The sequence below is a fragment of the Thamnophis elegans genome, chromosome 15, assembly GCF_009769535.1.
Source record: "Thamnophis elegans isolate rThaEle1 chromosome 15, rThaEle1.pri, whole genome shotgun sequence".
In the NCBI taxonomy this organism is placed as follows: domain Eukaryota; kingdom Metazoa; phylum Chordata; class Lepidosauria; order Squamata; family Colubridae; genus Thamnophis; species Thamnophis elegans.
Window position 1 is genome coordinate 10,125,935 of NC_045555.1, and position 18,575 is coordinate 10,144,509.

The 18,575-nt window shown below is 46.1% G+C and overlaps 1 protein-coding gene across 1 annotated transcript; it reads left to right on the forward strand.

Annotated features, from left to right (window-relative positions):
- Positions 1-14,659: 14,659 nt before the first annotated feature.
- On the forward strand, positions 14,660-18,554 carry LOC116518750 (neuroblastoma suppressor of tumorigenicity 1-like). The gene is made up of 3 exons (XM_032232267.1): positions 14,660-14,826; positions 16,547-16,658; positions 17,336-18,554. The coding sequence occupies exons 1-3, from the start codon at positions 14,660-14,662 to the stop codon at positions 17,546-17,548; spliced, it is 492 nt and encodes a 163-aa protein (XP_032088158.1). The 3' UTR covers positions 17,549-18,554.
- The last annotated feature ends 21 nt before the right edge of the window (positions 18,555-18,575 follow it).

Below are 18,575 nucleotides of genomic sequence, written 5' to 3' on the forward strand. Positions count from 1 at the left end.
TGTCGTCTTCGGTGTGTGTTGTGTGTGCAAGAGCCCCTCTCCACCCACTCCCTGTTGCCTTTGTGTGTCAAACCAAAGTGTGTGGGAAGAAGAAATTCCCGTTTGAACTCGCAGCTGCAACCACCTGCCTGCGACCTCCTTTGAAAGCCTCTCCCCCCCCTCCGTGCCCCCCCCCCAAGCCGCCCCTCTCAATTCCTCTCCCTCCTTCCAAGTTCAGAGTTTGTGTTTCTCTTGGAAAAAGCATTCCTGCCCTAGAGATCTCCCTCCCTTCTTTATCTCTCCAGCCGGAGCCTCCTGGGGTCAGGAACAGCCTCTCCCTCAAGGTTAAAATTCACCCGACAGCGGGGGAGTGGAAAGACCCCCACAGGCCCCGTCTGCCCCTTGAACCCTCTCGAAGGCAGTGCCTGGCTGGTCTCGGAGTGCGAGAGAGACCAGCCTTTTGACCTCAAGTTCCGATCCAGAAAAAAGAGATTTTTGTTTCAAAGGAAAAAAAGTTCTTCGATTAGATCCTGGTTTAAATCTGCCCAGAGTCTTAAAAAGAGAATAAACACCGGTCAATTGTTAATCCAAAGTCTTCTCCGGCCAAGCATCTCCCTCTTCACAGGGGCCACGTCCTCGGTGCCTCTGGGAAGATCGCCACTAGAGCCCTGCTTTTAAGGTAGACTGCTCCTGCAGAGGATGTTCTGTGGAGCAAAAGAACCCATTTCTGAGCTCTTGGATGCTGCCTGCAGTTTTATTCTGGTTTTTCATAACGCCCCTTGACCGGGAAAGAATGTATTCCGTTCCTCAGCGTCGGGTGTTACTCCGAAGAGCTTCAGACGACACGTTTCGCCACCCAGGGCACTAGAATTGTCAGCCCAGCACCGCTTCAGGAATGTTCAGGTCAGAGAGGGGATCCAGCCGGTTCGTACCTGTTTTGCCCAAACGAGTAGCGCGAAACTGCAGGTGCACCAATCCAAAACATCCGACGTAGCCTCATTTTTGCCACGTGCGTGAGTCAAGTGCGTGGGTGGAAGGCTGCACCCATGCGCAGAAGGCACGCAAAAGCCAGCACGCTCACAGCTGCGAACCGGTGTTAAACCTAAGTGAGTCCCATCGCCGGTTCAGGCGGGGCATCTGAATTATCCTTCGTTTTCAGGGTGGCTCTGCCGAGGTCCTAGGAACAAGCATCCTTCGAGGGAGAGCTGGCGGGGTAGGGACACGGATGCCTTCGTTACCGGATGGCCACAACAAAGGCGTTACGTCCTAATAAAAGGGAAGAGAACCTGAGCGGTCCTTTGTTTCCCAATCGGCATGCAGGCTGGATGTCGAAATAGGCCATTCTAGGCACGGGGGGGGGGGGGGGCTGTTTGAGGCAGGGGAGGGTGGAAACACCCCCTCTCCTCTCTCAGCTCAAGTGCCCAAAGGAATGTTAAAAACTTGAGTCCCGGCTGCTCCTCATCTGGAAATGATCACCAGTTTCTCTTTCTTTCTCTTCCCCCTTTTCTTCTTCCTTCAAAGCAAGCTGTGGATCTCTCCTGCCCCCTTTTAAGACCGAAGCGCCCCCCCCCCCAAACGGGGTGCCAGATGCCCAGATAGAAAGGCGAGCTTGGGTGCCTTCGGTGATAAAACAATAAAGAATGACCTGCCAGCCCCGGGCTCCCACGTTGGTTTGCTACTCGGCCAAACCGCAATTTCCTCCGATTTCTGCCTTTCTCTCCAGGTCTCCAATGACTTCCAGAGCGCTGTGGGGTGGATAGGTTGCAGGTGGCAGGGGTCAGCCCACCCTCTCACCCTGCCTGGTGCGCAGTGCAGAATACTCCCTGTAGGAGCGTTGATGTTGAGACTCCGGAAGAAGTGCATAGAAGAGCAGCAAGGATAATTAGGGGACGGGAGGCTAAAATATACAATGAACGGTTGCAGGAACTGGTCCTGGCTAGTCTAGTGAAGAGAAGGACCAGGGGAGACAGGATAGCAGTGTTCCTATATTTGAGGGGCTGCCACCGAGAGGAAGGGGTCAAGCTATTCTCCAAAGCACCCGAAGGCCAGACGAGGAATAATGGATGGAAACTGATCCAGGAGAGATTCAACTTGGAAATGAGGAGAAATTTTCTGACGGTGAGAACAATCAATGCATGGAACAGAAATTGCCTTCGGAAGTTGCGGGAGCTTCATCCCTGGAGGCTTTCAAGAAGAGACTGGACTGCTATCTGTCAGGAATGGTGTAAGGTCTCCTGCTTGGGTGGGTGGGTGACTAGGTGACCCACAAAGCCCCTTCCAACTCTGTCAAATCTGTTAGGGACTAGCACTGATAATGTTACCTAGCTGGGCCATGAAATGTCTGCAAGAAAACCATCCAGCTCAGCATCAAGGACCCCCTAGTCTTCCTCCTCTCTGCCTACTTCGCTCCCTTCTAGCACTGATGAAATTATCTAGTTGGGTCATGAAACGCCTGCAAGAAAATAACCAAGCTCAGAGAACACCAAGGACCCCACAGTTCTCCTCTTCCTCCCTGCACATCCCAAACCACCTAACACTGATGATGTTACCTAGTTGGGTTGTGAAACGTCTCCAAGAAAACAACCAGGCTCAGAGAGCACCAAGGATCCCTCGTGTTGACCCTGAGCTACAAATATTCTCCTTTATTAGCTCCCTCTAAGTCCTAATGGAGGGTCCATAAGAACAGCAGATTCCCCCCTGGCTATTTCCCAACCTCTAAATCTGCCTCCGTACAGGTAGTCCTGGACTTACAACAATAGTTTAATTAGTGACCGAAGCAACAAGGCATGGAGAGAAGTTACTTTTGACCACTTTTCACACTTATTTCCAGGTGGAATCCCTCCTTTGTTCCCATCCATTGTTCCTTCCCTGGCCTTCGGGCGCTTTGCAAAATAGCTTGACTCCCTTCCTCCCTGTGACACATTTTCTCTCGGACCAGGACTTTCGAAGAAGACAAGATCAAAACTCAAGATGCTTGGCCACTGACTCAACGTTTATGACGGTTGCAGTGGCCCCGGGGATCGTGCAATCCCTTTTTTTCGTGACCTTCTGACAAGCAAATGGGGAAGCCGGTCTCACTTAACAACCGAGTTACTAACTTAACTGCAGGGGTTCGCTTAACAACAGTGGTTTAAGAAAGGCCTGGCTTAGCAACAGAAACATGGGGCTCACTTGTGGTCGTAAGTCAGGGACCAACCTGGCAGGTAGAGGGTGTCTCCAGAGAGGTTCAAATTCAACCAGTTATGACTTTGGGTCTCTTTTTAAAAAAAAGAGTAACAGAGTTGGGAGGGACCTTGGAGGTCATCTAGTCCAACCCCCCTGCTCACGCAGGAGACCTATGCTAAGGATTCGAACCGCCGAACTCCTGACTTTTCTGATCGACACGCTCAGCGTCTTAGCCACTGAGCCACCTCTCTGCGTGATCCCATCTCGTTTTTTAAAACCATCAAACCTTGTGGCAGTGAGTCTCCCTGGAGAAATAACGTCTAAGAGGATGTGCTTTACCCCACGTGAGGGGCAAACGGCGTGTATGTCAGCAAGGATCTCCAGGCGAAACGCAAAATCTTTGCAAAAACCCAAAACCGCAGAGTTGAAATCTCAGCAGCCAGAAAGGGCGACCGAGGTCGGCTTCCACGTTGGGCCCTTAAAACAGGAGTTCCCGAACAGGAACTCCTGCAGAGACACTCCAGACGCAGCTGCCTGAGAAAAGGAGAGACACAGTTAGTATGTTGCAATTTAGGGCTTCATTGAAGGTATAGATTAACAGAGTTGGAAGGGACCTTGGAGGTCATCTAGTCCAACCCCCCACCCAAGCAGGAGACCCTACATAATTTCTGACAGGTGGCAGTCCAGTCTCTTCTTGAAGGCCTCCAAGGATGAAGCTCCCACAACTTCTGAAGGGAGCTTCTGTTCCATGGCTCTCACTGTCAGGAAATTCCTCCTTATTTCCAGGTTGAATCTCTCCTTGGTTAGTTTCCATCCATTGTTCCTTGTCTGGCCTTTGGAAAACAGCTTGACCCCCTCTTCTCTGTGACACATTTTCTCTAGGACCATGACTTTCGAAGAATGTTAACCAAGGATGGGGAGGGACCTGAGAGCAGCACTCCATTATTTGAGGGGTTGCCATAAAGAAGAGGGGGTCAAATTATTCTCCAAAGCCCCTGAGGGCAGGACAAGAAACAAGGGATGGAAATTAACCAAGGAGTGAAGCAACCTGGAATGAAGGAGAAACTGCCTAACAGCGAGGACAATTAACCCCGTTGCCTTCAGAAGTTGTGGGGGTTTCATCACTGGAGGTTTTTAAGAAGAAATTGGACAACCGTTTCTCCGAAATTGTATAAGGTCTCCGGTCTGAGCAGGGGGTTGGACTAGAAGACCTCCAAGGTCCCTTCCAGCTCTGTTATTCTGCTAACCGAGGCTCCTTTTCTGCCACTTTGTGAAAAGAAAAGAACTCCACAAATTCTCCTTAAAAAAAAAAAAAAAAAACTCCTTTCTTTCAAAATTAAAAAAAAAAAAGCTGTAAAAAGGGACGAAAGCTGATATCCGAGGAGGAGGAAGCAGCTGAGGTTTTGCATTCGGGGCCTCAGGAAGCCAGATCTGCCCCCTGCCGTCCAGCCGCATTCCACGGAACCAGCCCAGATGTTCTCCGCGGCCCCTGCCAGAGTTCACACATGCCAGCCTTGCCCTTTGTGCAATTTAGTAATCACGGGGCAGAAACGGGCACGGCTGCTTGCAGAAGAGTGCCCCGGGGCGCAGGGAGCAGGATGCAATCCGGGTGGCAAGAGGGGGGGGTGCTCACCCCTTTCTCAAGCACCCAGGTGTAGGTTCAGATGGAAGCCCGAGATGTTTCCTCCCACGTGGGTCTCTTGGGCCCTGCCTCAACATGTCTCCGACCCTGGCACACAACCAGGAGCCGAGAAGCCGAGCCGCCGAGCCTGTGGCACCCGCCGACTCTGAGATAGAAACGGGCTTTCCCATCTCCATGGCGCCCACCCAGCCGTCAGTCGATTCCTCCTGGCACCAGAGGTGGGTTCCTACCCATTCGGACCGGTTCAGCCGAGTAGGTAGTAACTCAGCCGGACAGGTGCCTGAACCAAGGAAGAGCCCAGCTAAGCATCACCAACGAGAGATTCAAGCTGGAAATAAAGGAGAAATTTTCTGACAGTGAGAACCGTCAACCGATGGGACAGAAGTTGCCTTTAGAAGTTGTGGGAGCTTCATCCCTGGAGGCTTTCAAGAAGAGACTGGACCGCAATCTCTCAGGAATGATGTAGGGTCTCCTGCTTGGGGGGGGGTTGGACTAGATGACCTACAAGCTCCCTTCCAACGCCATTAATCTAATCTAATCTAAACCAATGGATCAGAAGTTCCCTTCGGAAGTTGTAGGAGCTCCATCCCTGGAGACTTTCAAGAAGAGTCTGGATTGCCATTTGTCAGGAATGATGTAAGGTCTCCTGTTTGGGCAGAGGGGTTGGACTAGATGACCTACAAGGTCCCTTCCAACTCTGTTAATCTGTATTAATCCCTGCAACTCCACATCCAGGGGATGGCTTCTAAACCTGGACGTCTCAATAAAGCTGACACGCCTCCTCCCTTCTCCAGCCACAAGTTGCAAAGTATTTTGGGGCACAAAACCCAGCCAAGGAGATTTTTAATTATTTTTTCTCTCTTCTCCCAAACTCGCTCATTCTTACCTTTCGGAATATAGAATAGTATAGAATAGCAGGAGTTGGAAGGGACCTTGGAGGTCTTCTAGTCTCACCCCCTGCTTTGGCAAGAAAACCTTATACTATTTCAGACAAATGGTAGTCCAATCTGTTCTTAAAAACTTCCAGTGTTGGGACATTTAAAACTTCTGGAGGCATGCTGTTCCACTGATTAATTGTTCTAACTGTCAGGAAATTTCTCCGTAGCTCTTAAATTGCTTCTCTCTTTCATTGGTTTCAGATACAGATTAACAGAGTTGGAAGGGACCTTATGGGTCATCTAGTCTAACCCCCTGCCCAAGCAGGAGGCCCTACGCCATTTCAGACAAATGGCAGTCCAGTCTCTTCTTGAAAGCTTCCAGGGATGAAGCTCCCGCAACTTCTGAAGGCAACTTCTGTTCCATGGGCTGATTGTTCTCATTGTCAGGAAATTTATCCTTATTTCCAGTTTGAATCTCTCCTTGTTCAATTTCCTTCCATTATTCTTTGTCTGGCCTTCAGGTGCTTTGGAGAATATCTTGATCTCCCCCCACTCTCTCTGTGGCAGCCCCTCAAATATTGGAAGGCTGCTCTCCTGTCTCCCCTGGTCCTTCTCTTCACTAGACTAGCCAGGCCCAGTTCCTGCAACCGTTCATCGTATGTTTTAGCTTCCAGTCCCCTCATCATCTTTCTTGCTCTATTCAAGATGCTTTTAAAACATTATCTTTTTCTCTCCACCTCCTAAAACTGACAGGAGGCAGAAGAGCTGAAAGACAGAGAAGGAGGAGGAGGAGGAGGCGGAGGAGGAGGAGAAATGAGGCCGACTTATAAGCAAGCCCATACATCCTCCTCTTGAGGGACGGACTGAGTTAAATTCTGCCTTAAGATGCTGCGGAAACTTTGTGGAAGCAGCAAATTCTAAACAGCTTCTCCCTGAGCAGGAAGGTTCATTCATGGTTCTGTTTTTGCTCTGAAAAACCTAATTTTTAACTCCTTTCCACCTCCACTGCTCCAGTCTACAGGAGTTTTGTGATATTTTGCCTCCGTTTTTGGATCTTGGGGACAATTTCATGGTTTTTCCTCCTGCTGCTCGTTTTTTTTTTACACTGACAAGGTTGGTTACGGAGAGATAAAAAGTTACTCCCAGTTGACTGAAAGTCTGAACCTCTCTGCAAATTCGGCACGGAAAAGTTAAATTTTTCTTGAGGTTCCGATGCTAATTGTCTCGCTTCTTCCACCCTTTCTGGTTTTGCTTTTCATCCTGGGATGCTCTCGCAAACGTAACTTTTAGAAGATTCTATTAGACCCGGATTTAACCTGGATTTCAGCTGCTTCTCCTGCGGACTTGGTTGGATAAACCTCTTTTAATCTTTGGCTGCTTGCAAGAGAACATTTTTTTCTTTCCACGGATCAAACCCCTGTTCCAGAGGGTGAGTCAATTTTTAAAATCCTTTCCCAAACAACCCATCCGCCTTCAGGTTTACAAACTGTTTGGTGGCATTTCACTGAGTCTAACTCGGGCACAATTCATGCTAAATCCGACTTATAAAAGGATATGTCGGGGGAATGGGGTTGATTTTTTTTCTTCGCTGATAATCTAATCAGGTGTTTCTTTTTTCTTTTTTCCCTGAATCCTTAAGATGTCGGGGAAAAGGTTTGATTTTTTTTCTTCGCTGATAATCTAATAAGGTGTTTCTTTTTTCTTCCCCCCCCCCACCCTTGAATCCTTAAGATGTCATTGATTTGATCTTGGTCTGTGTACAGTTTGGGGGTCTGGAGTAAATGCTTCAACCTGTTTTGTGGATGTAGCTGCCTGTTTCATGTCATGGCTTAACAGGTCCAGGAACACAGCTCATGTCACACCCGAGCATTATGCAGTTCATACACTCGCCGACCAGCTTCCAAACTTTTAAAAGGAAACAAATGTGAAATTCCACATCATTTTCCCAAAGAAAGATGCGGCCAGCTCTTCTTGCCTTTCAAAAAATTCATCACTTACCATTTATGCTTCGGAGGGAATTATACACAATCACGATCTGTTTTGTCTCTGGGGGGGAAAAAAACGGGTCGGAAGAGGGAGTTTGACGGGCAACCTCTTTGCTGTAAACATTTACACACCTTGTTTTTCTCCTTGGAAGGTGGGTGTGTTTATTTGGGGTGTCAATCACGGGAACAAAGTTACCTTCGGAGATTCACCTAGAAAAAGTCAGGCCAAGAACAGGACGCACCTGAATGGATCGAGACCCAAAGAAATAACGTAACTTTTTCCTTTCAGCTATTAAATGTACCAGCAATCCCAAAAGATTGTGTGTGTGTGAGGAGGGGGGGTTCGCTAACAATTTCAAAATTATTTCCCCCTGTGCCAGGTAGCAAAAGGTCAAAGGTGCTAGTCCATAAGAGAATAATAATTCTTCTTCACCCTCCCTTTTCAAGGGGTTGTTGTGTGAAAGGGGGGGGGCAGACCTGCGTCTCTTCACCACTTATCAAGACCAGATATTTTTAAAATTGCTCCCCCACACACTTCCCCCCCCCTCTTATCCTCCCCTGTGATGGATGGGTTGAAAGAGGAGAAATCTAACAAATAAATCAGTTGCAGATGAGAAACGTGCTGGCTTTGCAGCCATTAAAATATTTCCATCTGTCTTTCCTCAATCGTTTCTCTGCTCAACAACAAAAAGAGGGGAAAAATATCCGTGAAAAATCCCAGGCAGCGAATGTTTTAAGGAACATCTTCTAATCTTTTTTCTTTCTCTCTCTCTCTCTCCCTCCCTTACCGCTGACTCAGAATGAAAAAAAAGGAGGATCTGAAATGTATTAATTTGGGCCTGACTTTGAATACTGGAGGGAAAAAGCATTGTCTTTCAACAACCAGAAGACAAACTGTCTTCTTACTGTTAAAAAACAATAAAGTTAAAACATAGCGTGCAGTTACCCAAAGGGACATTTTAAAAAAAGCACCCTATTATTATCTCTGTTTAAAATAACATTAACTTGGGCTGCTTTTGGGGTTAAAAACTCCGCATTGTTTTAAGGGGATTCTAAACAGTTCGACCACCAAATCTGCTTTATTGGAGATTTTACACCATTCATATAACTTCTCCCTGGAAATTTTGTGCAGCGGCGAGAATTCGGATCAAATAAGGCTCAGTCCCAGAACAGCTTCAATTAGGGGTTCCCCCACCCCTTAAATTTGAGAAAAACACCAGTTGGATCAACCAAGCCAACAAAGCTACCCATGAAGTCAGTTTGAAAAATAATAATGAATATGGGAAACCCCTATTTAAAATCATTCTGTGGTTTTAAATCAATCGAATGACACGTTTCCCATTTTACTTTGTTCCTCCAGCATTGGGTGGTTGGATTGTTTATGGGAGGTAGACTGCCCCTGGATAGGAAGGCTCTACTTTGTTTTCCTCCTCCTGTGTCTGGCTTCGTAAAGGGGCAAATAAAAACCCCTTTAAATTAAAAGTAGTAAGACACTTGAAAGGGAAAGCAGGAATTATTTCAAGGGACAACAGAAGCTATTAAGCAGATTCTTAATGCTTGGAGAGAGAGGGGGGAAGGGGCTTCTAAAAAGTCTGTGTGTCGTCCCCCTCCCCATCACTACATCCTCATTCACAAGAAGTTCTCCCCCCCCCCCCCGATTTCTTTCATCACCCCGTTTTTTTTTCCTGAAGTTGCAAACACTTTTTGCTTTCCCACTAAAACGGAATTCTGGTTTCTCTCTTTATGATTTGGGCTTTTCAATCCGAAAACGTGCCCTATCTTGTCTCCTCCTGAGAAGTCAAACCGGATCAGGCCAAGTTAGGACTTGGAGACGAAACCGGGTGGGAATATCCGATGCTCCCTGCTCCACTCCCAGGATCCGGGGATAGGAAAACTGGAGGCGAAAGATGGTTACCTGAATTCCTTCCATCCATTGGTCTCCCCCAAAGGGAACTTATGGGGTGGCCTACTGGCTCAATCTCTTTCTCTTTTGAAGCTAACCTTGATTGCTACTCCCTTGTGATCCTGGTTTTCTGGAGAAAAGAGACCGCTTTCTCCAGAAGTAGCCATGATTGCAAGGGGGGTTACCCTCGCACGATGGCGTTTCTGAGGGTCTTAAATTTTTCTGGACGCGCAAACCCAAGTTAGAAGTGAGCAAAACACATTTTTCTAAGTTCGCCTCCCGATCTCTGAGCATCATTGTGGTTCTCACCACCAGCAGACCTAAAATCTAACCTCCCTGTGTGTCAGCAGTTAGAAATCGTTTCAGGCACGCTCTTGCAGTAAAACTTTGCAATTCTGTGGACAGGTTAAAAGTGACATTTTATTCCCATGTGGTTTTGGGCTCCTTTGCTCCTTTTAGGATGGAGAAAGGGTTATCTTTGCATTTTGGTGGCTTTTTAAAATACAGTTAGGATTTAATTCTGGTTCTTTTTTTTTTAAATTGTCTTGGCGTGATGAGATAAGCCCTTTAAGACAGAGCATACATACCAGAAATAAATAAATACTAAAAAGAACATAAATTAATGCTGCCTCCTTGTTACCTACAGCCGAAGGAATTGGATATGCGCTCTCTCTGCTTACTTCTTTTTACCTGCATACTTTTATTTATTTTTGCTTGTAATAATGCAGCTTTTAAGTTGTGGTCCTGCAATGTCCCTATTACTAGAAGATAGGGAATCATTAATTTGGGGATAAAAAGAATTTTACTATTTTCGAAGTTCATCTGTTGCAAAGATGGGAGATTTGTGTGTGGTTTTATCTGTCCGCTAAGCAGAGATGATCTTGCTTTTAAATTTATAACTTGTTTATACATTTTCTTTATAAATCTTTAAATTTATTCTTCTTTGAATGTCTCTTTAGCTTGGTTTTCTTGAAATAAAGGCTGCACCGTTCTCTTTTCAACAGTTTAGCCAGATCCCACCTGCTGTCTTTTTCTAATAAAAGAGAAAAAATTTCTCCTGTTCAAAAATTATAATTTTAGCACTCAGCTGGGCTATTTAACTGGAAATGTGTGTGTGTGTGTGTGCGTGTTTTTAAAAAGCCAAGGATTGAGAAAGAGCAAAATATGATGGCCTGTTTTTTTTTTAAAAGTCCTGTTTCTTTCTGATGGCATTCGAGATCATCTTCCTTAGCCCAATGCCCAAACAAGATAATTCCACCTTCAAATTGCGAGATGGAAAGCAATTTGAACTCTCGATGCTAACAGCATTTTTGCAAAGGTGCAGGTATTTTTCTTCAGCCTTATGTAGAGAAAGAGAGACGGAGGGGTTCTCTAGATTCGTACACTTAAGAAGATGTGTGCAAAGTCATTCACAAATGATGTGTCGGCGAGTGAATCATTCTTATTTCCCACCGAGTTACAAATGGCTGCACATTTTTGTCTCCTTCCCAAAGCGAAGCAAAATGCTTCTCGCCACGAAATTTTTCTGCGCTGCTTTTGGCTTCGCTGCTGGCACCTTTCATCTTTGCCCTAATTTCGTTTCGCTTGGCAGGCGGCCCTCGCCCTCACCCTAAGGAGGAGGATCGACCTTGCTCAACTCCTAAAGCAGAATTAACATCTTTCCCAAATGATCAGGAAGAAGCTAGGAAGGACTGAGCAATAAATTAAAAAGATGCAAATATGCTGAATGGGTTGTGGGGGGTGGGGGTGGACTCCAGGCTGATGTATTGATTCCACCGTAATTGCAGCATGCACACCTCACAGAATGTCATTATCCAAAGGAAGACTTTAGACATACATGTGCGAACCGGTATCTCTACCTGCTTATTATCTTCTGTTAGGACATCTGGATTTCCTGAAATCACACTGATTCCGTCAGCCAGTGCAGACAAATAGCTGTCCAACATCTTCTTAAAAACTTCCAGTGTTGGGGCATTCACAACTTCTGGAGACAAGTTGTTCCACTGATTAATTGTTCTGTCAGGAAGTTTCTCCTTAGTTCTAAGTTGCTTCTCTCCTTGATTAGTTTCCACCCATTGTTTCTCATCTTGCCTTTTGGTGCTTTGGAAAATAGCTTGACTCCCTCTTCTCTGTGGCAACCCCTGAGATATTGGAAGGCTGCTATCATGTCTCCCCTAGTCCTTCTTTTTATTAAACTAGACCTACTCAATTGCAGCAACCATTCTTTATGTGTTTTAGCCTCCAGTCCCCCCTAATTGTCTTAGTTGCTCTTCTCTGCACTCTTTTTAGAGTGTCAACATCTTTTTTACATCGTGGCGACCAAAACTGGATGCCGTATTCCAAGTGTGGCCTTACCAGGGCCTTATAAAGTGGTATCAACACTTCACGTAATCTTGATTCTTTCCCTCTGTTGATGCAGCCTAGAACTGTGTTGGCTCTTTTGGCAGCTGCTGCACACGCCTGGCTCATATTTAAATAGTTGTCCACTAGGACTCATAGTTACTACTTTTGAGCAAGGTACCACCTATACTGTACCTGTGCATTTCGTTTTTCTTACTTACATGCAGAACCTTACTTTTTTTTACCATTTATCTAGTCCTCTTCCAGAGATGCTTCCTGCAAATCTCTATTCTAACTCCAAATCTTTGCCCATTTCCTTGTGATCCACCATTCAAACCAGATTTCCCCCTTCCCAGATCAGTCCAATAAGGATCAGCTCGATTTTACAGTTCCACCCCCAACCCAGAAGAGCCTTTCCTTTTATCAAAATGCATCAGCTTTCACAGGCAGCATTATAAATTGCCAACTCAGCTAGGTTATCTGAAATAATTTGGAATTCCTTCTCCGGATGGAACATCAATTGCTGGGTTTATTCTGTTTCTGGATCCCGTTTGGCTCCACTTCCGGGAATGACAGGTTACTTATCAGCTTGTTTTGGAGAATGTTTATCCTACTTTATTTTTGTTAACGCAAGTAAAGTTATCCTTGTTTTAACTTCGGTGGCTGTGATTCAGCGGCACATTCCTTGCTACCTTCGGCTACTCAACTCTAGTCTCCAAAAGGAGATATACTTAACAACAGCCATGTAGAGGAAAATATGAAAATATGTATACCATCTTATTGCCTTTAATCAGCCACCTCATTCTGTGGGTGATCATCCCAGCCAAATAACAAGGACTCAAACAATCATGCTTAAGGCTTTTTTTTTCCCAAACATTTTTGGAGTACTGTCAAAATTGCTCATCATGGAAATAATGTCAAATAATAGCAGGGGTTGGTGAAACGTTTTGGAAATATTTTGTAATATGTAGATAACATCTTTGGCTTAGAAGCCCAATTTCTCTCTCATGGTTAGGGCAGTCCTGGATCGGTTACCAACTTCCCAGATGGAAGAAATGTTTTTGAGATGAAACATTGAGAGCACAGTGGAAAAATGTTCACAGACCCAGAACAAGTTGCTAAAGGAAAGGGCGTGGCCAGGTTTTTTCCGTGGACAAGTCACCACCAGGAAATCTCAGCCATGTAGTTTGGGAAGCCAAACTTCACAGAATAATCTAACCCTAACCTACGGTATATTTTTGGGACACAGTGGCTCAGTGGCTAAGACACGCTGAGCTTGTTGATCAGAAAGGTTGGCAGTTCGGTGGTTCGAATCCCTAGCGCCACGTAACGGAGGGAGCTCCCGTGACTTGTCCCAGCTTCTGCCAACCTAGCAGTTCGAAAGCATGTAAAAAATGCAAGTAGAAAAATAGGAACCACCTTTGGTGGGAAGGTAACAAACATTCCGTGCACCTTCGGCATTTAGTCATGCCGGCCACATGACCACAGAGATGTCTTTGGACAGCACTGGCTCTTCGGCTTTGAAATAGAGATGAGCACTGCCCCCTAGAGTCGGGAACAACTAGCACATATGTGGGAGGGGAACCTTTACTTTTAACTTATTTTGTTTACACTACTTCAGGAGGTGCATTTTACCTTTTTACCTTTTAACCTATATTTTTGGCAAGAAAACAATATGGATATTTCCAGGAAGACAACACAGAATATGTAGTTTTTGCTTTCTTCCCCTTTATCTTTATTTTTTTAAAAGTAAACTTTGCCAAAAAAAATATATATCCATACTAGATTTATCAATTTGCCTTTCCTTACAGTGACCCCTGCTGTCCATATGCTAAATTGCAGTCTTTTTTCCCCCCAGCTTAGCTATGTAAGGATTTTGAATTATAGTATAAAATTCTGTTTCAAACACACCTCTGCTCTTCTAAACCCTTTCTTGAAATGATTTGTTGTGGTTTCCTTATAAAATTCTACCTGCCTTCATGAAAATCTGCCTAACACCCTTCCATTTAAAAAAAAAATTAAGTAGTCTATTGCTTTATTTTTTTTAAAAATGCCATTTTCTGCGTATTGCATCTATTGTATTTATACTACTTCAGGAGGTGGATTTTTATTCCTAGATAAACTGCTTAAAAGAGGGTTTGATTTATGCAAATGTCTTCAGGTACAGAAATACAAACTCACTGTGTACTGCAATCTTCTTCTTTTTTCCAGTTCTTGACAAGATAAGAATCTCTCTTTAGAAATATGGAAGGGTTTTGAAAAATAAATAGTCTTGAGGTTTGGTGGGTTTTTTTTTATACAGATAGTCCTCGACTTACAACAGTTACATTTAGTGACCATTCAAAGTTACAACAGACCCCCCCAAAAACGGACATAGGAACATTCTTCACACTTACCGTGGTCACGTGATCAAAATCGGGATGTTGAGCAACTGACTTGATCCTGGGGTCTCGCGATCCCCTTTTGCGACGGGGAAGCCAGATTCAGTCAACAGCCTTTATTACTATCTTCATAAACGCAGCGGTTCACTTAACACCTGCGGCAAGAAAGGTCGTTAAATGGGGCACAACTCACTTAGCAACCATCTCGCTTAGCCACAGAAATGTTGGGCTCGATTGTGGGTCGTTAAGTCCTACAGGTGTATAGCCTGGAAATTTTGAGACAGGAACTGGCAGAGAGCGAGACAGAGGAAGGGGGGGAGTTCTTTTCCAACCATTTAAAAAATGCATTTGGACCCCTGTCTAGATTTCCGCTGGTGGCAGCCACGATGCTAAGACTTCTGCTGAGCGCGTTCCTCCCCTGCCTGAGCTTATCTGCCCCGTCTCATATTAACAAACTCGCCCTGTTTCCGGATAAGAACGCCTGGTGCGAGGCCAAGAACATCACCCAAATTATCGGACACCACGGATGCAATTCTAAATCCATCCAAAACAGGTATGGTCCTAACTCAGCCTAATTATTCCGCTGTCTCTTTTAAGGTCGGGTGGTCAGACGTTGCTCTCTTTGCGTTGTTAGGGACCCACAATTGTGGGTTTTAGCAACAGCGAGACAACAATGAAGTGGGCACAGCACGACATGCATTTTCTGCGTCGCATGGAAAAAATGCCACTTCCTCCCTTCCTGTCCTCACCACTTTCTATAGAGCAGAGCTGTCAAGCATGTGGCCCATGGCAGGATGTGTCACGCACTGGCCATGCCCACGCCCGGTTTAGCAAAAGGGGGGGGAAATCCCATGATGCCGCCGTGATGACACAAGTTTGACACCCCTGCTATAGAGGGACGATTGAGAGCATATTGTCGTATTGTATTAGTCTGGTTTGGAAACATCCCTGCTTCAGACTGGAAGGCAGTGCAGAGAGTGGTGAGGACAGCAGAAAAGATCATTTCTTCAGTTCACTCCTTCCTATCCAGGACGTGGCACATAAGCAATGCTTGAGCAGGGTCCCACAGGATCACCTGGGATGCTACAACATCCTCTCCACAACCTGTTTTCCTTGCTGCCTTCTGGGAGGGGGGGCTTTCGTGGTACCCGAAGCAGAGCATTCAGAATCGGTCACAGTTTTGCTCCATACAGTATCAACCTTGTAAACTCTCTCAAGTTTCTTTTTTCCACTATGTATGTGTGTGTTTTTTATATATGTATGTATGTATGTATGTATGTGTATGTATGTATGTATATATATGTATATATATGCACAAATAAAACACACACACACACACACACACATATATATATATACATACATACATATATATATATCAGCACAAATAAAAAAAACAAACACATATATATGTGTGTGTGTGTGCGCGCGCGTGCGTGCGTACATACATATACACATATGTATGTACATGTATATATTCATACATGTGTGTGTATGTGTGTGTGCATAGGTGTGTATATGTGTGTCTGTTATATGTGTGTATACATATGTATGTATTTGTTTTCGTAGATTTTCACGGGTGTAGGTATGCTGGTCTTGTTGTATTCGGGTCGTTTCCCATGTAAGATTGAGATTGTCTTGGCAATGTTTTGGCGAGGTCCCACTCACCATCTTCAGGCTGGTGTTTTCGGCTTCGTGCTTGTGCAAGTAAGGCGTGATCGGAGCTGTCATCTTTCTATAAATCTTGGTGGGTAGGTGTGGAGTGCTGGCTTTGTTGCTGTAAGTGGGTTGATTGTCTGTGTAGTTGCATCCTGATTGGTAGATGGAGTTGATATTTGTAGCTTGGTCGACTGTTTCGTATCATCCTGTGTGGCTGAGGTGCTGGCTGTGTGTCCGTTGTTCTTTTGTGCTTAACGACCTGGGTGGTGGGTGGGGTTCGTTTGTTGACTAGGGCTGGTTTCCAGATGTCTGGTAGGTGGGAGGTATCATCACATTTATTCATGTTGTGGGGGTGTTTCTCTATTTCAATGGCTTCCATAATTATTCTCTTGTGGAAGCCATTGAAATAAACAAATAATCTTTTAAATATTAGCAGGCCGTTCAGATATAGGTTAAAGGAGTTGGAAGGGAGGGAAAGAGCAGGAGCTCTTCCTTCTGTGCCCTGCCAAAGCTTCCCCTCCAAATGCCCCCCCCTTGTGGGCATCGGGCAGACCCAGGACACCGAGTCCCACCAAAATATATCCCTAATTCCTTCTTCCTCCTCCTCTCCCCAGAGCCTGCATGGGCCAGTGCTTCAGCTACAGCGTCCCCAACACTTTGCCGCAGTCGACGGAGTCCCTGGTGCACTGCGACTCCTGCATGCCCTCGAACATCAAGTGGGATGTTGTGAGTCTCTGCGTTTTGCCCTGGGATAAGGGGTGCGGATTATTGGGGCGCGGCGGCTCAGTGGCTAAAGACCCTGAGCTTGTCGATCAGAAAGGCTGGCCGTTCGGCGGTTCGAATCCCTAGCACCGCGTAACGGAGTGAGCTCCCATCACTTGTCCCAGCTTCTGCCAACCTAGCAGTTCGAAATCACGTAAAAAATGCAAGTAGAAAAATAGGAACCACCTTTGGTGGGAAGGCAACAGCATTCTGTATGCCTTCGGGAGTTGAGACATGCCGGCCACATGACCACAGAGATGTCTTCGGACAGCGCTAGCTCTTCGGCTTTGGAACGGAGATGAGCACCTCCCCCTAGAGTCGGGAACCACTAGCACATATGTGCGAAAGGAACCTTTATCTAAGGATGCAGATTGCACAAAGGGCCCGTGGGCACCGTGCCCATTTGCAATACACAGTCCTCTTTATGGATGTACAGAGGGAGGGTGGCCGAATGTGTGCTAAGGGGGCGTAGCAAAATCCAAGCTAGGGTTGCCCAAGGAGAAGCAAAAAAACAATTAGAATTTTGCAGTGGAGAATCTGGTGCTTTTAAAGTCAGTTTTGGGGCACTTCCTAGGATTCCCAAAGTCCGGGATCCTTGAGGCTGCTGCACATCTCCTCATCCTGCCTCTTCTCTTTCCCAGGTCTCGCTGGACTGCCCCCAAAACGGATACATGTCCAAGGTGGAAAAACTGGTGGAAAAAATCTTGCACTGCAGCTGCCAGGCGTGTGCGATGGTCCATCCCTCCTCGAACATCGAAGAGCTTCCCCATCAAGAAGCCTCCAACCCTTCCGCCTTCAGGCACCTCTTCGAAGGCGAGGCCGCCAAGCCCCAGCCCCCCTCCCAAAATGACTGACCTTTCACCGGGAGCTCCCACCTCCTCCATTTTTCTCCCCGCTTCTCCCTCTCTCCCTCTCTTTTTCTTTCCTCTCTCAAACCTCCAGCCTGTTCTGATGTGGAGAAAAAGGGAAAACGAGGCGCAGAATTCGGGGAGCCCTTTTGCCATCCGGGAGAGAACAGGAAGCTGGGCTTGGGGGCGGGGGAAGCGACAACATCTGGATTTGGGATCGGAAGGATGAAGGCTCACTGGAGAACCAGAACCCCTTTTCCTGCCAAGATGGAGTCACCGTTGTGAGCTTGCAAAGGGAGCAGTTTTTTTAATTCCCTGGTGGAGATTCTGTCGGTTCCAGATTTAGGGATGATGAAGTGGAAGGTTGCCGACAGGAAGAAAGGGCATCCTCCTTCCCTTTGCTCTGAGATCCTTGCTCAAAATCGGGCTGAAAGAAACATGGATTTTCTTGCTGTGTCCCTTGGGGTGCCCCCTAGGACCATGGGAAGGGACTTTCCCCCTATATGTATATAGATATAGATGTATACCAGACTGAGAAGAACCTTGTTCAGCAGTATTATGAGAACAGAGCGCACCCTTGTTTAAACTTTCTTCTCTGTGGTAGCTGGGCTGAGATGATGAAGAAGAAGGGCCGTGAATAAGAAACCACTGTAACCCCAGTTTAAATCCTAGGACAATCTTACTTCTGAAGCTTTCTTCATGGCCTCTGCTAGCATGGAACATCTTGAATGTATGTTTTGAAAGGCAATATCCAAGCCAGATTTGTGATCCTCAGGGGTCGTGGGCCTCAGTTTCTATCACACCAGCCAGGAAGGCTCTGGGATGGGAGTTGTAGTCCAGAATTTATGGAGGACGCTATCCAAGTCATCTACCCATGCTTTTGGCCTTGATCTCATGGTGCCCAGATAATGCCTCCCCTTTTTCTCACTCAAGAGGTTGTCACAACTCCCGTCCGCCAGCGTGCAGGACACGATCTGTACAGCGCACACAGAACCTACTCGAGAAAGCGTGTTCAGACAACTCTCCTCTCCAC

Coding starts and splice junctions, on each gene's coding strand:
- LOC116518750 (XM_032232267.1), top strand. CDS start 14,660: ATGCTAAGACTTCTGCTGAGCGCGTTCCTCCCCTGCCTGAGCTTATCT. Junction 14,827..16,546: donor TCTAAATCCATCCAAAACAG/GTATGGTCCTAA, acceptor TCCTCTCCCCAG/AGCCTGCATGGGCCAGTGCT. Junction 16,659..17,335: donor CGAACATCAAGTGGGATGTT/GTGAGTCTCTGC, acceptor TCTCTTTCCCAG/GTCTCGCTGGACTGCCCCCA.